Here is a 26,049-nt window from a genome sequence, read left to right as displayed (position 1 = left end):
TCACATGCCCTGAGGGGTGTCTCCTTGTGCCTGGCACCAAACAGCTCTATTTTTTCACCCCTCCTTTTCAGCCACAGACAGCAATTGCAAGGAGTGCACAATCTATGCACTGCCCAGCCTGCCTGCCTTGTCTGGCTCCAGGCGTTTGGGCCAGTTACACCAGTAGAAAATGTGGAAGCTCAAAAAGGTGTCAACTTAATGTCCTCAGAGTTACAAGCATGAGTCAAGAACGTGCAGGCATGCTGCAATAACCCAAACCCATCATTGGCTCTGCTATGTACAGCTCTGGAAATGTGCCAGTAAGGAGGTGCACTAAAGAAAGCCAGATTTTGGTACAAGCAGGTGTGGAAATGGACCTCTCCTCTTAGCGGGAAAAGCTTTTCAGTGGAGGAATTCTAGGCTAGACTTGCTTACTCTCTGCCTTGGTAGGGCGTGAATTCACAGTAGCACAAAGGTTGGAAGACACCTCAAAGATCATCAAGTCCAACCTGTCTCCACAGACCTCACAACTAGACCATGGCACCAAGTGCCACGTCCAATCCCCTCTTGAACACCTCCAGGGATGGTGACTCCACCACCTCCCTGGGCAGCACATTCCAATGATGAATGACTCGCTCAGTGAAGAACTTTCTCCTCACCTCGAGCCTAAACTTCCCCTGGCACAGCTTGAGACTGTGTCCCCTTGTTCTGGTGCTGGTTGCCTGGGAGAAGAGACCAACCCCTTCCTGGCTACAACCACCTTTCAGGTAGTTGTAGAGAGCAATGAGGGCACCCCCGAGCTTCCTCTTCTCCAGGATAAACATTCCCAGCTCCCTCAGCCTCTCCTCACAGGGCTGTGCTCAAGGCCTCTCCCCAGCCTTGTTGCCCTTCTCTGGACACGTTCAAGTGTCTCGATGTCCTTCTTAAACTGAGGGGCCCAGAACTGGACACAGTACTCAAGGTGCAGCCTAACCAATGCAGAGTCCAGGGGCACAATGACTTCCCTGCTCCTGCTGGCCACACTATTCCTAATGCAGGCCAGGATGCCATTGGCCTTCTTGGCCACCTGGGCACACTGCTGGCTCATGTTTAGGCGGCTGTCAATCAGCACCCCCAGGTCCCTCTCCATTTGGCAGCTCTCCAGCCACTCTGACCCCAGCCTGTAGCTCTGCATGGGGTTGCCATGGCCAAAGTGCAGCACCCAGCACTTGGACTTGTTGAATGCCATCCCGTTGGACTCCTTTATGGAGCACACTGCAAGCCTTTTCCATTTAGCTAAGCTTTCCCAAAGGCACAAAAGAAACAGAGATATGTCTGGCAAAACTAATGAGGATTGGGAACTTGAGGAAAATTATTACTTTTCACATTATATAAACAGAAGTGTTTTTACAACTGTACATTCATGTATGCATGCCAGGATGTGTGTGTTTTCAGGGGCTTTCTTTAAACTAAAAACCCTAAACCCAGGTAAAAACATTTTCTTTACATCCCCCTCTCCCCCAGCTCAGTAACGCATGACACTGCTTTCCTGATCATAGCTGCCATGTGCTGCAGCTGAACAGACCTCAGATTTGAGACAGACTCTGCTTACTGCTGTTCCTAGTGCAGATGCCCAACTGTCAGAAGGTTTGAGCTTACTGTGTAAAATGTGTTTATTAAAGGGAGAGATACTGACTGATCCCCTGAAGGAAAGCCCATTAAAAAAAAAACCCTATCAGCTATGTCCAGTAATGAGATGTAGTCTGTTAGTATCTTATCAACAAGTCCAAGTGGTTCCTAACAGAAAAAAAACATCTCATAATTAGACTCATCACTGAAAAGCAACAACACTGTTAAGGGACTCTTTCCTTCAACTCGTGGCTGCCTGGACCTACCATTTTCTTTCCTCTGGTCTTTTGTGTGTGTTTAGCTGAGGATCACGTGTTCCAAATCACTCTTTTTTGGCCTCAAGCCCCTGTAAAAATCAGCTCTGCAGTTCCAGATGCCAATCAGCTGCTTTGACTCCACGAAGCTAACGAGCTTTTAGCTTCCTCCCAGCTCAGTAGTAGAAACCTGTCTGCAGAGAAAGCTTACTGCCAAAGGAATCATGTATTGGTCCTTAGCTCCAGATGCCACTTCAGTACATTTGTTTTATTAAAAAGATTCTGACATTATTCAGAACTATTTAGATATTGAAAAGCTTCATAAACTTACTCTCAGAAAACCCCAGCAAGTAGGGAAGCACTGAGAAGTGGAGATAACACTACAGAAGACAGTTGCAAGGCAAAACATACTTTGCTAAAACATCCACACTTCCTCAGACATTAAATACCAAGTTATGCAAGAAAGGTGGGAAAAGCACCAAACCCTTTCTCACCTCTGCAGACCTTGTGAGGATCTTCTTTCCTGTCTCCAAGAGAAGGCCCTATGAAATGTACTGGATCATGAGACTGGGTATAATCTCACTATTGGACTACATTGGACACTATATCACTATACCACTGTATTTGACATAGCAGGCCAGGAGAGCTCATAAAGGGTTGTGGAGTGCAAGAGAAGCCACAGTGCTACATACTGCAAAGCTGTAAGGTTCAGCATCAGGTGGGAACCAGCTGTCAGACTGGAGAGCTCTTGGACTCCCCACCCCTGAAGTGGTACTGCAGAGCTGGCAGCTAAGAGAAGCAGCAGCCAGCAGTCCTGGCAGCCTGGCTTGTGTCAGGGAGAGTGACTGCAGCAAGCAGCCACTGCTTTGCCTGGATACAGCAGCCACACTCCTCCGGGCCTCCATGGATACTCTTCCTCCCCACCAGGCCTGTGGTGAGGCAGGGTGTGGGGGGATCCAGAGCACTCTGTGGGATTAGCCCTTCTCTGCCTTCACGCACTGGAGTGCTGGCACTGAATCGTCAGCAGTGAGGCAAAACCCAGTCCTCCATCACTCGGGAATTCACAGGAACAGGACTGCTTTGTCAGGTGAGGGACTACAGGGGTTTCCACTGGCTGCACTTCAAAACACCGGCCTGCTGCTGAGGGACCTTCTGCTCTGCTTTGAAAGCCTGCATGCTTCTGACAAGAGTTTGGATGTATCAGCAGTGGGCGCTGCTCAGAGCTGCAATGGACAAGAATCAACACACTTGGGCTGGCACCTGTCAGGTTCTCTGCATCCTGTCTTGAGTTTTACCTTCAGTGCCAAGGGAGAAACAACTTCAAGAATAACCCCTAATCTTTCAGAGCTCACACACACTGAACTACTCTTGGAAGCCAATTTCAAACCTTCTTTCTGGGTTACTCATGCTTCACCGAGCCTCCCCATACTCCTGCTTCTCATCATGATTTCTATATAAAGTCTCATAACTGGTCATAAGCCATTACACAGGTGTTTGGTTATTCAGATCACTTCAGCTGCTTGTTAGAGGCTAGTCAGCTTAAGGCAGTGAAGGGCAGAACAACTCTACAGCCTGAATCCCTTGAATAAGTAGGAAGAATAAATCTCTCTATTCTCCAGTGGATCTACCCTCACAAAAACATAAAACACTTCAAAATACTTCCCAGTAGGAAGAAAATATTTGGATATAAACAACTAACCTCTTTTGGGGTAAATGTTACCACAATGCAAGCGGAGAAGCAGGTAGCAGGTCCAGTCTCTGGCTACAGAAATGAAAGGCGAGTGACAGCCAGTCACCTGGCCTGCTAAAGGCAGCCTGTTTGGTTCATTACACGCAGAGTCCTGCAATCTTGCCTTTATAAGCATTTTATAAGCAAGTGCCATATGGAAAGATTCCCTCGTGTTATTAAATAATTTATTATACTCCAACCCCAACACTTCCTCCAATCCTGTTTGTCTCCTGAAATTGCTAATTAATTCCTGCTACAGCTTCCAAAGTCTCTCTCCATTTCATGAAAGCTTCCACACGCACCCAAAGGCAGCCCAGCGCCTCTAATCTGTCTCAATTACAGTCACCATGCTGCTGTCAGGCAATTCAAGTATATCCCAAGCATCCAAAAAAAGAACGTGATGTTTTCAATGTCAAATAAATGTCAGTGGAAGCAGCAGGAAGAAAAGGTTTCCTTCAACTTCTGTAACCAAAAAAAATGAACCTTGCAGCCCAGGCTTTCAAAGTATAGTATTTGAGTACTTAATTCTCGTGGATTTCAGCATAAGCTAGAAATCTTAATGCCTTCAAGAACAGAGATTTTTCACCCATCCTCAAAGCACTGTATCCAGGCAGGGACTACAGATAAGGCATCATTTGAATTGGGATGCACTGGGACATAGCACACTGAAGGCATGGAGTGAGGGGGTACCCTCCTCCTTTCTGCCAACCATTCTTTGCAGCTTTTAGAGAACAAGGGAAGTTTCTCTTACATATGAACAAGTCTGCTGCTCGATGCACTATGTGATAAGCAGAACCTGACACCAAATCAGCCTTGTCCATAGAATTACAGCTTTCCTGGAAACGGACATCTTGCTATAAAACTTAAATTTGGACCAAAAATATGAGATGAGACAACATGATTCGGAGAGCAGTAGTTCTCTGAACTCAGCTGGCCAACCACACAAGTATTGTATAGCCACAAATAAATCTATTTGCAAGTTTAAAAAAAGAAAGAAAAAAGGGAAAAGAAAAAAAGAATTGGGGCCCCAGAGTGCAGCAATGAACAGAATACACAAATGAAATACATTCTGCAAGAGGCCACAGGGGAACACCACACAGCGTCCAGCTGCAGCCTGGCCCCAGCTCTACAGGAAAGTGGAGAGGGACTCTCCATAAGAGTGTTTAGTGACAAGGGGGAATGGTTTGAAGCTGAGGGAGAGTAGATTTAGACTGGATCTTAGGAAGATGATCTTCAGTACGAGGGCAGTGAGACTCTGAAACAGGTTGTCCAGGGAACTTGTGGATGCCTCCTCCCAAGGGGTGTTCAAGGCCAGGCTGGATGAGGTCTTGAGCAGCTGAGTCTAGCTAAGAGGTGTCCCTGCTCCATTGCAGGAAGGTTGGAGTAGACAATTTCTGAGGTCTCTTCCAACCTAAGCTATTCAGTGATTCTGATTCTATGATCCTACAGGAATGGCTGCATCACAAACCACCAGAAAGTCCTATGAGAAATTTTACAACAAGCCCCAGCAGACACTACCTCAAAGCAGCCCTGATGGCTTCCTTGACACAACTTCATCACCATTAAAATGGTACAAAAACCCCTAACCCAACAGCTGCTTTGTTTAAGACAATTTTCAATTTCAGTGAAGCTTTCTTCTGGTAATATTATGCAATTAAAAACTGAGCTTAAAACTACCCATGGAAAAGATTCTAATCAGAAGCTGACATTTACTGTGAAGGTTGTTCATGCCTATAGAAAACTCTGAAAAGGTCAATGTCAGTGTAAATAAAGGGAGATTCTTCCTCAAGAGTATCAGAATTTCCATCGTGTTACTACCTATATCCATGCAGTGTTATGAATGCCCTGATGGCTTCTCAAGGGCCATCTGAGTCTGTGGCTGGATTTAGATACAGGCCTACAGACTGCAGTGAGAGGAGTGGCATCTAAGTGCTTCAGGGAAGCTGGGATCTCGCCACAGAAAACTGCCAATGCAATTTATTTTCAATGAATTTAATCTCAGCATTGTTTTCAGCATGTAGGATTTGGAAGGGACCTGCTTGTTAGGATTTAACTCTTGAGCAAAACCTGACAGAAGTGCCCAAATCCAAGTCATGCATACCTTTACCAAGGCTGAAGTTTCAAAGAGCAGCACTTACCTGAAGGGAAATACTTTCTGGGAAGCAGCACTCAGGTAATTGAATAAATGGGATTAGGTCTCATGCTCCTCACATCCTCACTTTCTCATTCCTTAAGAAATCCCAAACACTGCAATGCAGCTAACAGCTCACTCACCCTTGGCGTTGCTCATCTCTCTCCTCTTACATTCACCTTTTGTGCTCTGCAGTGATCACACTTTACGACTTGATGTGCAAAGTATCCCCGGAAGGGGAATGGGAAACCTACTTCTGCAAGGAATACAACCTGCCGATTTCCCAAGTGTTTTAAAGGTCATAGGGGATGCTCTGGTTAGGTCTTTTGTCAAGATCTTACTCTTGTCCTCTCACACTTCAAATGAGTCTTTGGAGATGCTTTTTCTACTCATCACTTCTAAGCTCTTAGCAGGACAAGATACCATGACATGCTCACTTGTGATTACAGATTTGCTGGTTGCAATTTTAGAAGGCTCAAAACAAAACTCATTAGATGAAATAGTCTTCCTGGATTGATAGGAGAGGAAGAAGAACTGACATTTCCAAATGGAGTGGGCTTGTTAGCATGAGCCAGCGAGTAAGAAACCAAGTGCTTTAGGAACCAGGAAACCTCACCTCTGTTTTCAGGTCTGCTACTGAAGTGCTGTGTAACTGCACAACTCACCTCAGCAGTCATTGTCTCCTTTCCCCTTCCCACACTAGTTCTGTCTGACCTATCTAGACTTGGCCTGTGCAAGCAGACTGTCACAGTATGTCAGCTACTTACACACTACTGAGGCTAGTGGTTAAAGGAAATAAGTTGCTCTACAAAAGCAGCAATATATTCAGTGAAAGGAGACTGCAAGGTGTGCAAAATGTGACTGAACTGGATGCGAGGTGGAAGGATTGCACTTCACACATCCTCCTTCCAGGTAAGCCTGAACCATGGTCTATTCCTACACAGACAAGCAACACTTCACACTGTTACAGGCATTCATCCTTCCCTGTGGCCCAGATACTGAAAATCCAGAACTGAAACTAATGGTCTGAATGGCTGAAATAAAAATGCTCTCCTTTCTACCACATACTGCTCAACATTCACACTGATCACCAGAAAATGACTGGGTAAGCAATCAAGCGCTCAGTGGGCTCAGAGCAATGAACAGTTGGATTGACATGGCTTTCTAAACCATGCAGAGGTAAGATTCCCCCCACCTCCAGTTGACAAGTAAGGGTCTGCATTACAAAGTAAAGTTCCTCTCTCTATTCAAGGTTATTTTTCTTCAATTCACACTCAGAGGTACATGGCACATTAAGCTGTATCATTCCCTGTCATGTTGGAGAAGGGGGGGGATTTTAAGGCTGTGCACAGCACTCAGGGTTATAGGAAGAAATATGCCTTTATATAGCAGCTTTCACATTCAAGGTATCTGAAAGTGGTTCACAGAGTAATGAGTCAGATAATAGGACTGCAGCAGCTGTGTAGTTAAACATGCTAGAAATTAATGCTGAGAAAACAGAAGTCTTTATTTTGGGGCTCTCTTTATTTGCCTTTCTGCAAAACAGAAATGCAGTTCAGTCTGACTAATGAGCATCAGTGGCTTCTACAATTTAGAATGAGCTGGTTCTCTGACATTCCAGCTTATTCTAATTTTCAGATTAACTCCATGATTAAAGCTCTCCATTAACTATAATGAATAGTGTTCAAGCTAGCCACCTTACTGCACGTACCTCCCCTGCCCTGGCTGCATTATAAGGAAGGCCTCCTTGCCTGATCTCCAGTACCTTAATTTGTAATTAGTTCAGAATCACACAGCTATTTCATTTTTATTGCACTTTGTCTCCCCCATCATTAGCTGTTACAAGCAGACCCTTATAGAATGATTAGGGAAGTGTTGCGAGGACTCCATGGTTTGCTGTGCTGGCGTCAGAGAAAGAATGTATTAGAGATAGAAAGATATTTGTCTTTTAAAACAGCCATACCCTGGGGGTGTGTGTGAAAAAATAGCCATGAAAAAAACAATTAACCTGAGATCCACTGGTTAAGGTGCTCCTTTCCCAGGTTCCATGGGCAAATGGGCTCTCTCCTTCTTCCTCCCCTCTCAGTCACCTAGCCAGCTGTCACAGGAGTAAGATGTTTTGGAAAAACATTCTCTCCTAAACAACAACAAAAGTGCCTTTTTTTTAACAGGCAGATTTTTAGTTTTTTGTCTTTTTGGCTGGCTTTGTATTCAGTTAAGAGTCACACAGGGCAACTAGGTTGAAGCACAGGAGGTCACCCAGGCCAGCTTCTTGCTTCAAGCAGGCTCAGTGCTGAATTTAAACCAAGTTATTTATGCCTTTGTCCACTCAGGTCTTGAAATGCTTCAGTGATAGAGAACCTTTCAAACCTCTCTGAGGAACCTGTTCTAATGGTTAATTACGGGGCATTAGCCTGCCTTTTTGTGGGCAGAACACCAGACAGGATAGCCAGAGTATTCCAGACAGATGCTTCAAGTAAGACTAGAGAGATGTCTGTCTAGCAAGGCATGAGTCATGTAGGCCTCTGTGAAAGCTATGCACAGTCCTATTACTCCTGGAGGCACAGCCTGAAGAACGGTCACCTGGAGCTGCAGCTACTTCCTTTCCTCATGCACACACTATTTCTGGAAATCTGGCAAGGGATTTAAAACAACATTAGACCATTTTTCTGCCTCAGCTGTTTTGAAACTTTCGCTGTTCTCTTAACTCGTCAAGCAGCTTTGTCAGCAGAACTTCGCTGCGGTACTTTTGACGGACACTAGAGACAACCCTAACTTGGTGCAGCAAGGTTCCTGTAATTGACTTGGATGTGAGATTTCATCTCTACATTCTGACAGAAGCCAAGCTCCTCTTCCTGGCACGTCATGATAATGCTAGCTAGGCAACAGGACAACTTTGTGATTTGCACACCTCTTCAAAGCATCACCTCATTTTTTTACAACCACGCTAAAGGTGGGGGAAAGCATCTGAGCTTTCATGGTTGTTTCTTAACTGAGTAAATGGCATGGCAGAAATCTGACATAATGCAACAGGCAGGGATGGATAGATGGATGGATGGAGTTGTTACTGCCGTGACTAAGTCTCAGGACTGAGGCAGTTACTTATATGGGATAAACACCTTCCTGCCAACTCCTGCTTTTCTCCTGGCACACTTGCTTGGCACATTCTCATTTTATAAACGGTCCTTGAGCAGCATCTGTATGATGAGCTATGCTCTGTAGTAACAGGCATTCTATTTATGAGAGCAACAGTTAGAATTGCTTGTAGAACAGAAATGCTAAATGAGTCACGCAAAAACATATACACAAACCAAAGGGTGGGGAAAAAAGAATATTAACTATTCTTAGCTGGGGCAACCAGCTAAAGGAAGGTTGTGAAAAGAAGAAAATGACAGACAACTATCACATTCCAACATTAACTGTTTTATCATCAGAAATATTAGCCAAGTATAAAGGACATGAAAATCCAGTCAGTGCATTGCCAGAGAGCACATATTGCTGTGCCTTGAAGTAAACATCTTAGCTGGGTCGTAAAACTTGCCAAGGCCTTGAGTTATGTTTAGGTTTCTCTGTGTACCTGTTTATACACAACATCATAAATAAGACAGCTGAAATTCTCCACAAAAAACCAAAGTGTAACAATATGCATAGCAAGAACACAAAGCATTCATAGCACTACAGACTTTGAAAATACTCTTTACAGCATGAACTCCCTGGTAATTTCACACAACATCCCTCTGGGGCCAGCCAGCACCATCCACCTTCAATAGAAGTTAAGTTTTTATTCGATTGTTTTATCCTGTGGTGCTCACAGCAGTTGGGACACACAATACTCAGGCATAATTCCGCTTTTTTCACAAACATATCATGTACTCCATCTGCACTGGTTATCACAGCAGCAGTGAAAACACCAGGAATTATGCTGGTGAAGGCACTGGAAGCAGACACTTCATGAACGAGATCACTACAGCTCTGGCATCTGAATGCTATTAATTTGCCTGAGGCCATGCAGCAAATCAGTAGCCGTGCTAGAATGTGAAAATGAGACTTTCTTACTTTCAGTTCTGTCCTTTGCCATTCCATCTCTTTAATAGCTGCTGTAATTATCAGGTGCTTGACTGGAGTTCCTGCTGTTTAGCTTTTCATAGCCTACTTTATTATGCAGGTATATAGAGGCTGGTTTAGTTTAAGATGTTATAACCACATGCAGAAGTCTCATTTTCTGAGCATTTGTAATTTGGCCACAAATTCACATGAAGCTGGAAAGGGAATTCACCAGCTGGGATTCTTGTCTCCTGAAGACACTGCTGGTTATTGCAATGGATTGTAATTCTTAGGTGTCAGCCTCAGGCAAGGAGGAGCTGCAAGCTGATTAATGGAGTTATTTTACAGGCCCATGAGAAAGGCAGGTGAAAGGACCTAAAGGTGGAGAGGGAGGAGAATCATGTCTCCAACCACCAGCTTTCCCCCTCCATACACTAAGGAAGGCTGAACATTCAAGAATTCAAGAGAAGGATATAGAGGAGGAACGTGAGTGTTCTTTCACTTTTTGGTGTATGCACCTTAGGAGGTGAGTCAGAAGGCACAGTCTGAAACAATCCAGAAAGAAAGCTGTTCTCCTAACTCATCATGCATGTGACCTCTAGCCGTTGAAAGAAAGGTAGAAGGCAAAGTGGAAAAGAGCAGCTCCACAGGCAAACAAATTACAGCAGAGCCAAGAAGTGATGGACAAGAGCCACCACCTTATGACTTTGTCAAGAGCTTCATGTTCTTAACTCTGAATACAGAGATGAATGTATTTCTTGTATCACTACAATCAGTCCTGTTGTCTCACCACCCCACCAGTTATTCACCACTGTCCTCTCAGCTTAAATTTCAAAGCTGAAAAAGACATTCACACCATGAAGTGTCCATATTGGGGGTGGACAGGCATTAGTGGCCTTTAGCTATCACGGCTAAATTTCTTCTCCAGTTTCCATTGGTTACATATCTTCCATGTAGCAGCACTATTCAAGCTCCCAAATCAAACCTTTCCAACAGAAAAGTAAACCTCTCTTAACTGGGCCATTTATAGAAGAGTCACATAAACACTGAGCTTCCCCCTACTACAGCTGCAAGAATTCATCAGTTACACTGATGTCATTTTACCTCTACCAGGAACCTAGTCTGTCTCATCTGTAAATACCATTTTTGCCTGGATGTCCCTATGGACAAAACAAGGGACCAGAAAGCAGGGCTCAGAGCTGCAATGCTGAGGCCTTCTCAGAAGTGAGCAGTAATTTGACAAACATGGTAGCAGTTACCAGAATGCAAAGCCAAAACTGTTTTTCACATTCCTGAGCAGGCAGAGTAAGAGCTGGTCCTGTAATGGTCTCATATTCCTCTCACATGATTCAGTGGAATAACTAAACGCCACACAGCAGAGATGTGAGAGTCTCAGCAGCACTGCTGCACACCGTGCAGGGTTTCAGTCACACCATTAGTGTTTCTCATCAAAAAATGTTTACTTCCTTGTAGTCTCCAAAGCAAGTACATCTATGCAAGAAAGGAAGGATTCACAGCTGCCTGCTCTGGATTCTTCTCAGATGCTGGGAAAAAGGATAAGGTACCAGCCTAAAAAAAGTTTGGCAAGGGCAGGCTCCATATGGGAATCTCCCTGTTCAAGGTAATAAATGTTCCTTGACTCAGAGCATTTTAAGACAGATGAGAAATCTTTCACTGCTTTGTAAACTATTAAAAACACACAGGACCAAAATGAACACCCTGCTTAGTACAGCAACAGATGTGAGAGATACTTAATAACTCTGACAGAAATCCTCAACGTGCATGAAAAGCTTCATGTTAATACCAGAATATGCTACTTGCTCTCACAGAGGAGATCTTCCCAGTCCCTCAATTTCCACTAGCAGGCACAGGAGGGGTGGGGATGGTTCCATTAATCAATCAGTTCTACTCACTTATTCACAATAGGACAATCAAAATTAATGATTGAAGGGAACTGGAAAGGGCAGGTGAGTGCTTGAGTCAACTTGTAAAGATTTAAAGAAAGGGAATTAAAACAACAGTGCAGAGTACAGCAGCTAATCTTAATTATAAACCTAAAGTCAGAGGAAAGCTTCAGTGAAGTTTCTCTCTCCCCCCACATGTTGCCTTTAGCTGAAGATAAATTGCTGGCATTTTTGTAATCTACTAAGTTAAAGTCATTACCCTGACAGTGCTGGGAAGTCTAATTTCCTGGAGCAGTAACACAAAGATTTATAAGTGAATTTAAACACTTACCTTCTGGAAGAGAAAATCTATCATGGGCATCAGGCTACATGGAAAGCGGCTGAGAATTTCAGAGAATGGAGAAGGAACAAATTCACCTGCTGACAAGTTCACCCCAAATCTCATTCCCTACCTATACAGGCTGCTGACCAGGGTAAGTGTGCACACAAAGCTGAGTTTTCAAATAAATTTTGCTTTTCTGTGAGGTCCCCGCTGCAACAAAACAGATTTGTTCAGCTAGAGGCAGCGTTAGCACTAGTTCAGTATTTTTGCTTGGCTCTCTCCTCAACTTCTGTTCCCATTACCAAGGAAGTAAGCTTAAAGAATCGAAATAGAAAAGATAAATTAATAACCACTTCAATAATTGATTTACAGGAGGGTGAGTTAGCTCATCACCAGGCCTGAAATGTACCTGTACCTGTCATTTTATGGCTGAAAACATTCCACTCCCTAATGAGACAGCTGAACTTCAACACCCAAAGCACATTAGAGCTTTTATACGTTAGATGTACGCGTGCAGAAACCAAACCCCGAGACTCGCTTAAACCAAACAGCACAGAGCTCTGGATTTAATTAGGAATAACCTGCTGATTCCACAGAAAAAGCTGGTCTGTTCTTCTGGACTTTCTCTTCCTGTGTTTCAGCACTGATGAACAGAGGTGGACAATCTAACACCTTCACATCAGGAGGATTAGATGTTACAACCTTTATAACATCTTCAGAGGGCTGACACAAATCAATGCTGATTCTTTTCAGAGAACCTTATCTCAGTCTGCCATCTGAGACACTGCTTTCCACTGCATAGGTATGATTAATCCTGATCTGCCCCCCAGTGCATCAGCCTCCTGTCACTGTTCCTGCTCAGAAATAAGGACTCTGTGAACAAAGCAAAGAAATTTACTATGCTACATGTTTAATGTGTACACAGGAGAAATCACCATTCACACTGTGGCGGTGCAGAAGAGAACACACTGCAGAGACAGCCAATACCACTATCAGTGACCTACTTTATACTAGGGAAAGGATTTCAGCCAGACTTTCCCCCTCAACCCTCACAGACGCCATTTTTGGAGGCACTAAATTTAGCAAGGTCCCAAGGACAGCATTCAAAATTTCTTGTCAGTGCTGTCCCCCTTCTCATATGGCTCTATGCAAGCTCTCATAGCTTCCCCCAACATTTCTCCCCTCTCTCTTTGACTGTCAGAAAGAAGTATGTTCCTTTCAACAAAGGGGAAACAAGAAGCTTCTCTTCTGCAGTCTTTCCTCATGAGGACAGCAGTGCTCTGGACACTGCCAGAGCATATATATTTATTTTTTAACATCAGATGAGACAGCTTCTGAAAGCACTGCAAGTTCTCCCCACTGACATTATCCAGTTTACCACAGATAACAACCCTGAACTGAAAGCCTTCCACTGCCAGAATTTCTAGCACATAAAATTCTTAAGGCTTAGAAATGGTTTCAAGGTTGCTCAAACGCCGTGCTGCAGTGAAATCTGATTTCCATTAAAAACCAAGAGCAATTATAAGAAAAAGAGACTATCAGTTTGAAAAACCCAAATGGTAAACACCAGAATTGCCCTTCATTCATTCCTTCCTTCATTTCCATAAAAACAAATCTCAAGAAAACACCTCAAATCAGGTAGTAACTCAGAAGACCCTTTGGACTGTTCAGGATATGCAAGCGTTCCTAAGCTGGCTTGAACAAAGACTAAGAAAATCTCTGCCTTCCACACAGACAATAACTACTACCACCTCCCACTAGAAACTACAAAGGTTTTGGGGTTCTAGCTGCAGGATAGGCAGCCAGACCCTTGGAGACCAGGTGAAATGTCCAGAGATGTTAGAAAATCAGTCTGCAGCAGTTCACTGCTTCCACTTCATGATTCTCCAGGTGATCACAAGCACACAATCGGTTAAGATCAGTGATCACACCTAACAATATTTCATAGGCAAATCCTGATGTCAAGTTCTTGAAACCTCCTTAGATCCACCAGATAAGCCCCACAGATGCTGACTGTAAGATTACAGGGAACTTAACAAGACTGCATCCCAATATTTGTTAACTACTACAATGTTCATTTGCTGCATTGCATGAACAAATCTCATTACTCCAGCTTCATTTGCCCACAAAGATTCCAACTGAAAACTAACTTTCATATGGCTTTAATAATACATGAAAGAGATTAATCTATAATTGTTGATTTTTGAAATAGCACTTCATTGTGTCACTCAAACTGAGTGCTTTTGATCATTAAAACTTGTGTGATTTTTTAAGTCTTAGTAACGAGGCTCTGCTTCAGCTGAGAGCTGATCTCATCAGAGCCAATTATCCTCTCTGGCACAGATCTGACCAGAGCTTTTAAGGGGTTTAAAAAAGGCAATTTTATTTTTCTTATCTTACTGAACAATTGAAAGTCCTACCAATCCTGTTAGAACCTTTGGTATCCACAGGAACTCTGAGTAAACCAGATGCCTAGCAGCATACTAGTAGTAAAGAAGAGAACAAACGTGCAATCACTGGATTTATTTTTCAGTCGTGGCACACATGAATAGTTTCTTATGCTGTTTTCCTTGTCAAAGGGTTTCTTTTGCTGTGGGATTAATCTCCTGATGTAATCTAGCATGAGATATGCAGTCAGAGTAAAATCTGTTTGGCCTGTATTAAATGGGGGTATCTCAAAACTATCAAACCAAACCTTTTCAAGAGGATATGATCTCTAGCAGCTGAATAATGAGCTGTGTAAGCTCATAGAGAAGTCTCCCATCCAATCTGCCACAACAGTTCTACCATTAACAGAGCCACAAGACACACTTATTTGCAGAAACCCTTCATTTCCATCTCTTCCCTTCAGTGGCACCTACAATTAGAAAGGAACAAAAGTGTCGAACCCTTTCTGTTCTTTTTCTGCATCCTTAAGATATTTCCTTACCTTGCAATGTAATCACTGCACAGCCTAGACTGATGGCAAAGTGAAGGCTGGCTAGGAGAAGGTTCCTGCAGCTCTCAGAATAGGAGGGCAATGCACCTTCTAAGAGGTGCATTAGTATCTTGTGTAATAATGCATCAAATGGAAATTAATGTTTAGACATTAGCCTGGAAACGGCACCCATTGTAAATGGTGCTTGTAAATAGATTAGATCCATCTATATATTTGGATTACTTTGCATATCATCAATCACAGGGCCATGAATTCAAGGGGGAGTGAAGCACTTTACATGCACAATTATTATACCATTACTATCAGTATATCTCTAAGGATGTTAAACTAGGCTTTGTTGTTGCCCTCAGCTAACAGAGTAAGGAAACAGAAGCACAAGGTTGATTCAATTGAGGTCACAGAAGGAGCATAATTCAGGTATTCCAAGCCCCAGGATCTCTCCCTTGAATCACACTGGCTCTTCATACTCTCCAAAACAGGTGATGCAGGAAGAGTGTAAGATTTTCCTGCTGAAGGTTACTCAGGTAGTTCACAGATCATTAGGACGAAGGTGCTATGGGAGAGCTTCTCCTGCAAGGCTAGGCTGACAGGGCAGCACCACAGCAGTTGCCATGACGATGACTGGATCTTTGCAATGACACTGCACACAAGTCAAATGAAAACCTCTGCAAGCCTCTAAACACCATCCAGAAGTCTGCTGAGCTCCCAAACCCTCTCCTAATCTCCAATTAAAAAGAGTCCCACCCATGCAGGAAGGGAATGCAGATTGTGTGTGAAAGATTTCACTTCTGCCAGAGCTGAAATATAAAAGTGCAGTACAGAAGAACTTTCCAGAAGAACTCCTGATTTTGGAAAACTTCTCACTGCAGAGGGAGGAATACTGCATTCAGGAGAAGGGTGGCTGTCAGAAAAGACCAGAAAATGGGATTCCTTCCCCACCCTCACTCTCCAGGTCATTAACACACCAAAGAACTGCCAGGGAAGAGGCTGGTGCTAAGTACGCATAAAGCATCTCACATCTAGTGCAGGTGATCTGCAATGGAGCTGTGAAGGAAGAGAGCAGGCATTCACCCCTCTGTGGAGTTACAATCACCTAACACCAAATCAGATGGGCTTCCCATCAATTGATCCCATCAATTCAGCAGCTCTCTATAAAAGCTGATTATACCCAGTATTAATGCTAGATAACAACAACAAGCACTGACATATCCATTATTTCAATTAACTGAACACAAAAGGAAGATCAGCCAGACATGCTCACATCTCATGTCCCTTTAAGAGCCTTCAGCTCCCAGGCTACTTGTTATTTCCAAAAGCACAAACATAAGCATTACCTTTTGCTGCTTCAGACCGCTTAGGCAAATCAAGTGTATCAAAATTCCTGTCCAAATCTCCATTCTTCTTTCCTGTGCAAAAAAAAAGAAGGCAGAGGGAAAAGACTGTCAGCATACTGACAGGTGAGTTACTGTCAAGATGAGAGAAGATACAGACTCAGAATATAAATCACAGACCGTTACCTGTACTTGTACATCTGACTTGCAACTCAGCTGCACAGCTGTAGTTTTAGCACAAGCAACTTAGGGACAAAAATCTGTGCTGCTTTCAGGTTGATCCACAAACATGCTTAGCAGTAGCATTTCAGCAGGTCTTAAGGGTGCTTAAATATTTTGGACACTTGGGCCATTTCCTTTCTTGGCAAAGCCCCTCCTTCAGAAGCCCAGCATTGATATTTTCACAACTGGATCTGAAGCAGAAACTGAGCAGCCGAGCAAAAACCAGACTTGCTTTGCAGCCTCTACTCTACTATGATTATCAGACAGGAAAGCCTAGGTTTAATAACATCTTGTACAGACAGCAGCCAAGAACTTAACCTTGAATTGCCCTTCAATCAATAAAGTGCCTATTGGACTATTTATTAGAAACTAACTTTGCTAGGAGACACTTTCAAACCATTACATCAGCTTTAATTTATACAACCCTTCACAGAAAGCAGAACAAAAACTTGGACTTCAGTTTTAGTTAGGCTGGGAATTCAAGGTTATGCAAACATCTGGAGAGGGAGGGCTCATTTTCATCCCTTCTTCTCCCCTCAAGGAGACACTGCCTTGGGTAAGCCTGGGATAAGCAGGCACCTTACCATCACAGAAGTACTGACAGCAGAGAGAGAGATTTGGGAGGAAGTGCAGGAATCTGCACAGCTTTTGAGGACAGCAGCATACGGTTTAGCTTTCCCCAATTACTTTGTGAGGGGAAAATCAAGTTGTTTATTCCCTCTCCCTCAAGAGCTGGGGAGGCAGGTGTGATGGGATGAATTCAGAACAACACAATTTAAGCTGACAGAGGTGGCTTCTGAACAGGGAGGTTTAAGGGAAGGGCTGAAAGCTCCTCCAGTGAGGATGCTTAAAAACAAAAGGGAAAATGGTCCTTGAAAAACAGAACATGATTACTCTGACTCTTGACTGGGAACAGCTCACAAAATGGGAAAGACCAATCCCTGCCCTCCTACAGCAAGGAGCTGGAACAGCTTCTGCACAGTGAATTCAATGGGCCACTCTGCATCTCCTCTTGACAAAAGGATAAACACATGCAGTACCACACAGAGAAGAAAGAGCTTTTAAATACCAATAGGAATATTTAGAAATAACATCAAGAGGGAAAAAACACAACTCAAGGTAGCATTCCATCCCCTCCCTTTCTTTGGGAATCTCTCTACACACTTGTTTTGAAATCCCAACCAACTTAAATTGCTGTGCAGAACAAAACAGGCAGCTAGAAATTCTGTTCATCTCAAGTAACTGAATTAAAGTATGAAAAAGCCCATCTAAGCTGCCAAGAGGTCCTGCAGCCAGGTAGCATGTCAGTGTTCTGGAACACATCTTTCCTAAAGGAAGGGACAGGAATTAGCTGCACTCTGCAGCTCTCTATCAAGTTGTTACTCCAGGAAAGAACTTGTTGCACAGGGAAACAAATGCCAGAAACAGAACTGCGGTGCATCACCAAAGGACACTGCATTTCGTAATGGCAGCTGAACCCAGTTACTGGCTGCAAACCCTTGTTGACCCTTAGAGCATTGACAGGAAAAAAGCATGGCAACAGGAGCGGGGAAAAACCCCTCCAAAACACAGCATTGAAGGAAGTCAGCATTTAGGAAAGATTACAGACTCGAGGTAGACCAATAAATATGACTCCATCTTATCTATAAGCAGGACAAACTGTTTTTCACATGACCCCGAATTTCATGACTCTGGCATTAGTTAGTTCAAACCTCAGGACATGTACTTGGAAAGCCAGACCTCACTCAACACAACTACTCATTTCAGATGTTCTCCCTATACTTTAAAAGTTGAGGTTTGGTACTTCTATTACCCTGCAGAACTGAGATGGCACAGCAGGAGCTCCTTCCTTTGCAGAGCAGTGTTTAGTAAGCAGCATGTATTTGTGCACTGCTTTTTTACGGAAGAGATTGTCCAGGAGGGCAGTGTTGGCTGCTACATCTTTTGAGCTAGCAATGCAGAAACAGCTGCCATCTTTCATTAGGACAGCATATAACACCTGTGCTCTGTGAGCTGCAGTCACTGCTTCACAGTTTCTGGGCCAGACTGCAAATACTGGCCATCTTCTGTGAAACCTTTGCTAGTTTGTCTCTCAGGCCTCTGAGAAACAAACCCATCTTGCAGGCAAACCCACTTCTGTTCAAATCCAGAGCTGCCAGCTGTTTACAAATGGAAGCAATTCAGAGGACAAAGGGGATTTCAGCTCTAAAAACTACTTGCTTAAACAAATTCAGCAAAGGCCAGGTTCAGAAATACCCAAAGCATCTACACCCTCTAGGGCTTTCCTATTGAGAGAAGGGGACCAAGGTATAAGAAGACTTGAGAGAAATCCATCTAGAAGGCAAGCGTCTCAATCTGCAGCCCAGCTGGTATTTTTCCCATTTGATTTTCACAGGACCCACACATATTGGTCTGGAGCGTCTAAAAAGGTCACCAAATTTAGCAGGCTCAAAACCCCACCAATTACAAACCTGGCCTGACTGATACCATAGAAAAATCAACTTCACTGCTAGCTTCTACAGCTCTGAACTGCCACTCAGACCTGTCAGTAACTTTAATGCACATGAATGCTGAAATGACACCAGCAGCAGAGTTTAAGACCCTGGTTTCGTACATTCCATTTTCTGCCATTCTATGCATTTCCCTGCTCTCCATCTTTTCCAACTCAAGGTATGCCAGAGGGAAGATGATGCCATTGGATGAGAAGCATAGCTCCAAACTTTGCCAAGAGACAGACAGCCCAGAACATGCCTGCTGACAGGTCTGTTTTATGAGACCTGGCTGCAGGAATTGGCACAGAACTCTGGTTTGGGAAAACTGCCTGACATGAGACTTGTGTGTGTGAGATGCAATTTACAGTCCCTGCAACAGTGGGATTAAAATTCTTTCCCTCTCCCCTTCCCCCCCTCACTTTTCATTATGTAAGAAACAACCAAAACATGACCTTCGGCATTTTCAATCTGTCAGAAACTCAGTGTGGACTTTGAAGTGTGACCCAGAATTATTAACCACTAATGTTGCTATTGATCTTCCTCAAATGTCGTTTTGCTTTACTGGATAATCAAAACAGCTCCTCAGCTAGACCTTTTTTTTTCCTGAAGGATTAATTCCCAAATGCTTTCTTTCTGGTTCAAAAATAAGAAAGTTGAAGGGAAAGATTCTTCATAACAACCCCCCCTGCCAATACCGCGCTTGTTAGTATAGCTACTGAACCAGACTGCAGCACAGCCAGGAAAGCAAGGGCTGAGCTCTGCCTTGCCGACATGCCACAGGCTCACCACTCACAGCCTGAAAGCAGAATCTCACAGGCATCATTTGCTGGGTGGAGCAACTGGGGTGTTGGTGTTGTTTTTAACCCCACACTGTTTCTTAGGCTCAACCCTCCAGAACCCACTGATCTGAAGCAAGTGTCACAAACTGAAAATGACTTCACCTTTACCAGCACGAGTCAGTCTCAGTAACACAGTGGAAATCCCCAGGGCACTCCCAGCCTAACAACTTCCCAGCTGAGAAGTGAGGGAGGCAAACTTTAGCCTCAGCCTCGTATATTCCAATGGCAATTTTACTTACAGTGCTGGGATGAGAAACTAAAGGGCACATCCCCCAAGGCACTTACTGGGGGTAGCTCCATCTAGCCAGTCTGAGTGCCAGTAATAAAGACTCAGCAGCCCAGGCACGCATGCTCATGCAGACAAAATCTGACATACGCATCCAAGCTGCTGAATTTTCACAGCTACTGCTACCCACACCAGCTAGCAAAGCTCTGTTTGGTGAGGCGACTTGCATACTTAGGTGTTCCCTCTCTCATGGGGTTATCAGGCCAGTTGCAAATCAATTCCCTTCCTGCACTTACAAGGAATGAATTAAACCTTGTGTTTTCTACTCTCAGTGTGAGAAGAGCAAACTGCAACTGCTCATTCAATTTGAGGATTTCCATGCCTACTGAAACGGATGGGAGGATGCACTGGGGAAGCAGAGGAGAAGGTGAACGAACAAGACCTTGATCTCAGCTCTTAGCCTCGCACATAAAAGCTGAACAAAGCATATTATGGTGATGACGAAAAGAAAGTATTGCAAAGACTCACCTTGATTGAACCACTCCTCTAATTACCAGAAAAGCAGCAAAAGAAAAACAAAAATTTACAGGAAGGAAGAAAAGACAAAGGAACAGTCACAAAGAGGCAGAATTTCACAGCACAGGTTCAAAACCTGAGTACTACGAGAATACTACAGAACTTACACCAATTAAAAAGCCAAACCAAGGTATTCCACCTTCTCTCTTTTGTTTCTACTGAAACACCTCCCACCCCCTTCCTTTTCCTGCATAGCCTTTCTTTTCTTCATCTTTTCATGAAAAGAAAAGGTGCCCACAGAGCTGAGGGGACAGAATGATGCCTAGCTTTTTGCAGAGGTGTCTGAAATGCTATGAGCAACGACCAGGAAAGAAAATAAACACGAAAACACTGCAAGATTAAGTGAACAAAAAGGGGAGAGTATAGATCTGTTTTAAGCTCCTAGACTGAGAAAAATCAAGACAGGTTCAGACCAGGTATTCACATAAATTTAATAGTGAGAATAGAAAGCTTTTCTTTGTAATTTTAAAAGCACCTTTTAAAATGGATTCTAGTTTTTATTTTTTAATACACAGCAGTTGCCTGTCCTCCTCTATCCTTCTGATCTACATACTACCAGCTGTGAGCTCAGCATTATTACCAGTTGATTTCCCTCTAGAGCACACTTTGAAAAGAGCACCGTAAAAAGGTAGGAAAAAAAAATAAATGTTGAAATATACTTTGGAAATTGTCATTTCCTGCTGAACAGGCAGAGCCAAACCCAAGCTGTCACCGAGTGCCGGCATTGCTCACTGAAATCCGTGGGTTCATCCTCAGTGTCAGATAATTTTGAGACCAATTTGTCCAAAAAGACAAGATCAGATGCTCTGGATGATAAACAGGAGCTATCAGGGCATACAGACACAGAAGGTACATCTAGGTCGGCCCCAGAGGAAAGCAGCAGACACTTGACAAAAGCCAGCCACCTGAGAGCGCTCTCCTTTCACTGTCACCGAGAGGACGATGACAGTTCTCAATCAGCACACTCCCCTCCTCCCACAGTGCACACTTAGAGCTTTTATGTCTAAAAATGTTTCCATTGACTGTGTTGCTCTCGAGCAGCAAAACAACAGGGACTGCAAGTGGCAGGGAACAGGCTTGAGTCGGCACTCGTTCAAGGTTTCCAAAGGATATGACACTGAAGGTTTAGTCATTCACTGAGAAAAGGCCGGCCAGGCAGGTAAAATTCTTTCTTCAGTTTCCCCTGCACTCATTAAAAGATTCCCTAACTTTTTTTATTTGAAACATGGTTTGAATCAAGTGGATGACTCTCAAGTCTGCAAAAGCAAGTTCACCTTGTGATGACTTCCCTAACACAAGGGAACACAACACATTTTAGTAACATGTACAGGTCAGATCATAGTAAGAGTTGTGTGCTGTACACAGACTGTCAAGTTCAAACAATTCCATATAGGCTCTCCAGGACCAAAACCTCCTTAAACCTGGCTATAAATATTAACCTGGATGTGAGTACACATGAGTGAAGGGAATGGAGCCTACACAGCAAATGGAGTTAATTATCCCTAAATTCAGTCTATAATAGTAATTTCTTCAAAACAACAAAGAAAACAGATATAATTTGAGCGTCTCTTTCTAAAGGGAAGATGGAAGGGGAGTTACTGAGACTATTAATCCTCTCTTGTAATGAAATTCATTTGCAACACTCATGCCCCAGAGGAGAGAACAGGTCTAAAAGTGACTGACAATTAAAAGCTGTAAAATCACGTTTGCAATTTAAATTACTGAAAGAGTGACAGAACTGGGAGGTTGTATGTTTTGGTTGGGAGTGGGAGGGTAGGCATTAGTTTGTTTTCAAATGTGAGAGACTGGAGGCATGAAAGACACACAGACAGGGCTACCATGCATGGGCATGAACACATGCCAGCCTGGCTTCCAGGAGGCACATGCTATACAGCCTAACAAGTGGACTCAGCATAGAATTGACAGATGCAGGAAGACTGCAGCGTGGAGGGGAGTCATCTGCCTCTGTACAACAGCAGTGTCATCTGTCAGCATGCTCCACTCGAATTTAAAGCCAAACAAAACTGTAGCAATTGCAGAAAACACTCCCAAATATCTAGCAGCAATGCAAGGAGAGAGACAAACACATGCCACAACACTACAAACACAGACTGCATCATTCTGTACCAGCATGATGAATGTGCTTGCAAGAGCAGCCTGTACAGCACAATCTCCCCCCAAATCCATTTCCAGATCTGAGCTCTCTGCAACACGTACCTTTAGCTTTTTTCCCCCCAAAACAACCAGCATCATCTTTCTTCTTCTTCTGAGAGCCTCCTGTGCTTGCAGTCTGATTGGCATCTAGTTCTTGGTACTTATCAGCTCCCGGGACCTCTTTGTGGACATGATAGGAAAGGTTCCTCATGATGCACACACAGTTCTCCACAGACTGTCACGGAAAAGTTTATGTTACAGCAACTCTTGCACTCTTGTATTTGCACATTATATAGTGGAGGATTTGGAGAAGTTTATAAAAAAAGCCCACTTGCCCCAGGAAAAGAATGCAGCTTTTAAGGAAGACCCTTTAAATTAAGGTTCATTCTTGTTCTAAAGCCAATTTTATCCTTGCCAAAGTGAGGCACTTCATAAATAGTATCCATTCAAAATGAAAACTCTAATAAAAACTACTACCTGGTCTTACATCAAGAGCACAATTCACCAAAAGATCAAACACACGGTGGAAAATGATCATATAAGGATCTTATTCTAATATAAGCCTCTCTCTCATTCTTTCAACCTTTACAATCCCCAAGGGGCCCATTTGATTAAATTTTGTCTAGGTCAAAACCTAGGCCTAGTGAGGATTTCAATGGGAACACACGTTGTCCTGTAGTAATAGCTAATCCGCAGCACATCAGGTTTTGACAAGAGCAGTGCTCTCTAGGTTGCAATGGAAACCACCAGGTGGTTACAAAATCCACTTGCAAAATTATCTGATTAAGTGACAGGGCTTTAGAATTCCCTCGTACAGTCCATCACATAGTGAGACTCAAAAGGAATAAAATAACAATGCTTTACAAGCCCTTCTTGGTGTTGTAAAGCAACAGTAGGCTTTCTCATTTTTAAACAGGTTAGATTTATGATATTCCTCATGCACAGAAATATGTCTTGAAGCACCACAGAAAGGGATGTTCATAAAATCAGAGGAATCAAAAATCTGCATTAAAAAAAATAAACAATCACAATGAAAGTGCTGCAAGTCTGAAAAGATCTTAATGTCTAAACACTACAGTCTTTAGAGGTGGTGCTGAATCAAGTCTTTAAAGTGGGAATTGACTCCTTGGCTGGTATTGTGCAGTTCTGATTTGGAGATGAAGCTTACAAATGTCAATTAAATAATACAGAACAGCAGCAATAATGTCACTGACAATAATAAAGGGCTCCTCTCCTCACCTAATCACAGCCACTTGCCTTTGCTCACCCCATCAGACATACACAAAGTAACATAGCAGCATCATACTGATACCCCAATCAGTAGTACCATGGATATCCTGACAGAGATGAGAGAAAGGTAATCACTGTATTTTCTGAAGCAAGCACAATCCCCTTCTGACAATAGCAAACAGAAGACAGATCCCTGTGCAGCAGCTCTGCCTAAACGAACGGAAGCATGCATTAGGTTTTAATAGCCAAGCTCACCTTATTGTCTGTATCCTTCTTGCCAACTGCAGACTGTAGAGCATGAAGGAGAGCATCCACCAAGCCATCACATTCTCTTAGTCTTCTGCGTGCTTCTGCTCCATCTGAACTTACATTCCTAAAAGGAGAGATTTGAAAGAATTTAACTCTCTAACCTTCACCATGGAAGTTGAAGTTGCATCCATTTATACTGCAATTATCGAAGAACTCATTATCTTGGACAAATAATTTGGAAGCAGAGTAGTCCAACAAGCCTATTAAATCTCACCAAATATAGGCAATGCCTATCTGCAGCTCCCTGAACCTGAACAAAAAGGGGAACAGAGTCAGAAAAGTACCTAAACCCCCACTTTTCTATCTTGTTGGTGAGTCCGGTGGTCTGTCCAGGAGTTTTCAGAGCAAACAAACAAAATATTGACGACATAAACAGAAAACTTAAATCTCAAAGCCAGAATATTTAACATGAGAAGTACTTTCACCACCTGAAGAAATACATGCAAAATCACAAGACTGCTCAGCAGTATCCATGGCCACAGAAACTGAAAAATGAAGATGAAACCCAGGTGTACAATAAGCTGCATTTTATTTGATCGACCCGTAGAGAAAATTCTTCTTCACTTTCTTTGGCCTCCTTCTGCTCCAAAGAAGTCAGATGGAAGTCACCAGGCAGAACTACTGTCAACTTCGTAGTTCAAAGGTTCTCCAAACCTTTTCTATAGTCTCTAGCTTTCTGACTGGAAGTTATTGACAGCCAGTTTAAATCCAACATTTTGACATTTAAAGCTCACCTATCACACTGTGTATGGCAGAGTCAGCACAAAGCCTGGATCAGCCACATTTAGAAAGCAAAAGACAACAGTCAGTATGTTTAGATGGCTTTAACTGTCTCAAAACTGCACAAAAGAATGACCTAGGCAGAAGATGGGAGACAGAGCACTGAAAAGCTACTTGGAGTTGTTAAAGCTGTACATCCCAATGACTGCAGAAATGGTTGGAAGGGAGCCTCACTTGTCCAGGGTGCACACACACTGTGGGTTGAAGCCCCAGCCTTGCATAAGCATCAACATATTGTCAAATAAATAATGAAGTCAATTTTCCAACTGTTGCCTTGATATTTTCTTCTCTCTTTTTTTTGGTAATTCTTATCTTTGGGGTGGGAATGGAGTGACAAAATTATTCTTCACTGGCAAAACCTATACAGAAAGCTTTCTCAAAACTGAACTGCACTAATTTAGACAACAACCCAGCCAACCTTTAGGCTTTCAGGGCCTCTAAATTCCACAAACCCATGTACAGTTAGCTCTCAAAAGCTCAGGATACAATTATCACCTTCTGCTTTCACTGTCATGCAGCCAGTTTTAAACTAACTAGAGAGACTGCCAATCTCCCAATAATTAATCAATCAACCATGGTCCCTTCCCATGTCTCCCCATCACCTTGCCAGGCTGCTATGTTAATTGGATGGCCAGGAAAAAAATCCCCACATTTTCTCAGAGACCTCTCAAAATCTGGAGACACTTAATTGTGAGCTGGTTGCTGTAACAGCACATTAACTTTCAATTAAGAACACAAATGAAATGCACAGATAAATGAATGCTTTCCCTAAATCCTAACACAGAGCCTCACCTCTAGCAATAGCTGATACAAGGTTGGTAATGTGGCTATCAAAACATGAGTCCAAAGGATATATGGAAGACAGACTTCTACACTCTCTTTTTCCACCTCTGTTGTACTAATCCTTTCATATCAAAAGCCCAAATATGAATTTTAATGTAAAGTCTTTATGAAACTGAAATTAGAATTCAAATCCTCCGT

The 26,049-nt window shown here is 43.1% G+C and overlaps 1 protein-coding gene across 9 annotated transcripts in view; it reads right to left on the bottom strand.

The window, feature by feature from the left end:
- ARVCF (ARVCF delta catenin family member) overlaps positions 1-26,049 on the bottom strand; it is a 258,087-nt gene that overhangs the window by 25,580 nt on the left and 206,458 nt on the right. For all 9 annotated transcript variants that reach the window (XM_054172817.1, XM_054172818.1, XM_054172820.1 and 6 more), the window contains 4 exons: positions 24,235-24,352; positions 22,813-22,984; positions 20,548-20,565; positions 16,244-16,315 (listed from right to left, as the gene is read on the bottom strand). In XM_054172817.1, the coding sequence (XP_054028792.1) occupies positions 16,244-16,315; positions 20,548-20,565; positions 22,813-22,984; positions 24,235-24,352 (380 nt within the window). The remainder of the gene's footprint in view (positions 1-16,243; positions 16,316-20,547; positions 20,566-22,812; positions 22,985-24,234; positions 24,353-26,049) is intronic.

The sequence above is a fragment of the Dryobates pubescens genome, chromosome 25, assembly GCF_014839835.1.
Source record: "Dryobates pubescens isolate bDryPub1 chromosome 25, bDryPub1.pri, whole genome shotgun sequence".
NCBI lineage: Eukaryota > Metazoa > Chordata > Aves > Piciformes > Picidae > Dryobates > Dryobates pubescens.
The sequence above is the reverse complement of the archived record's forward strand: the minus strand, read 5'-3'. Positions and strand labels throughout refer to the sequence as shown.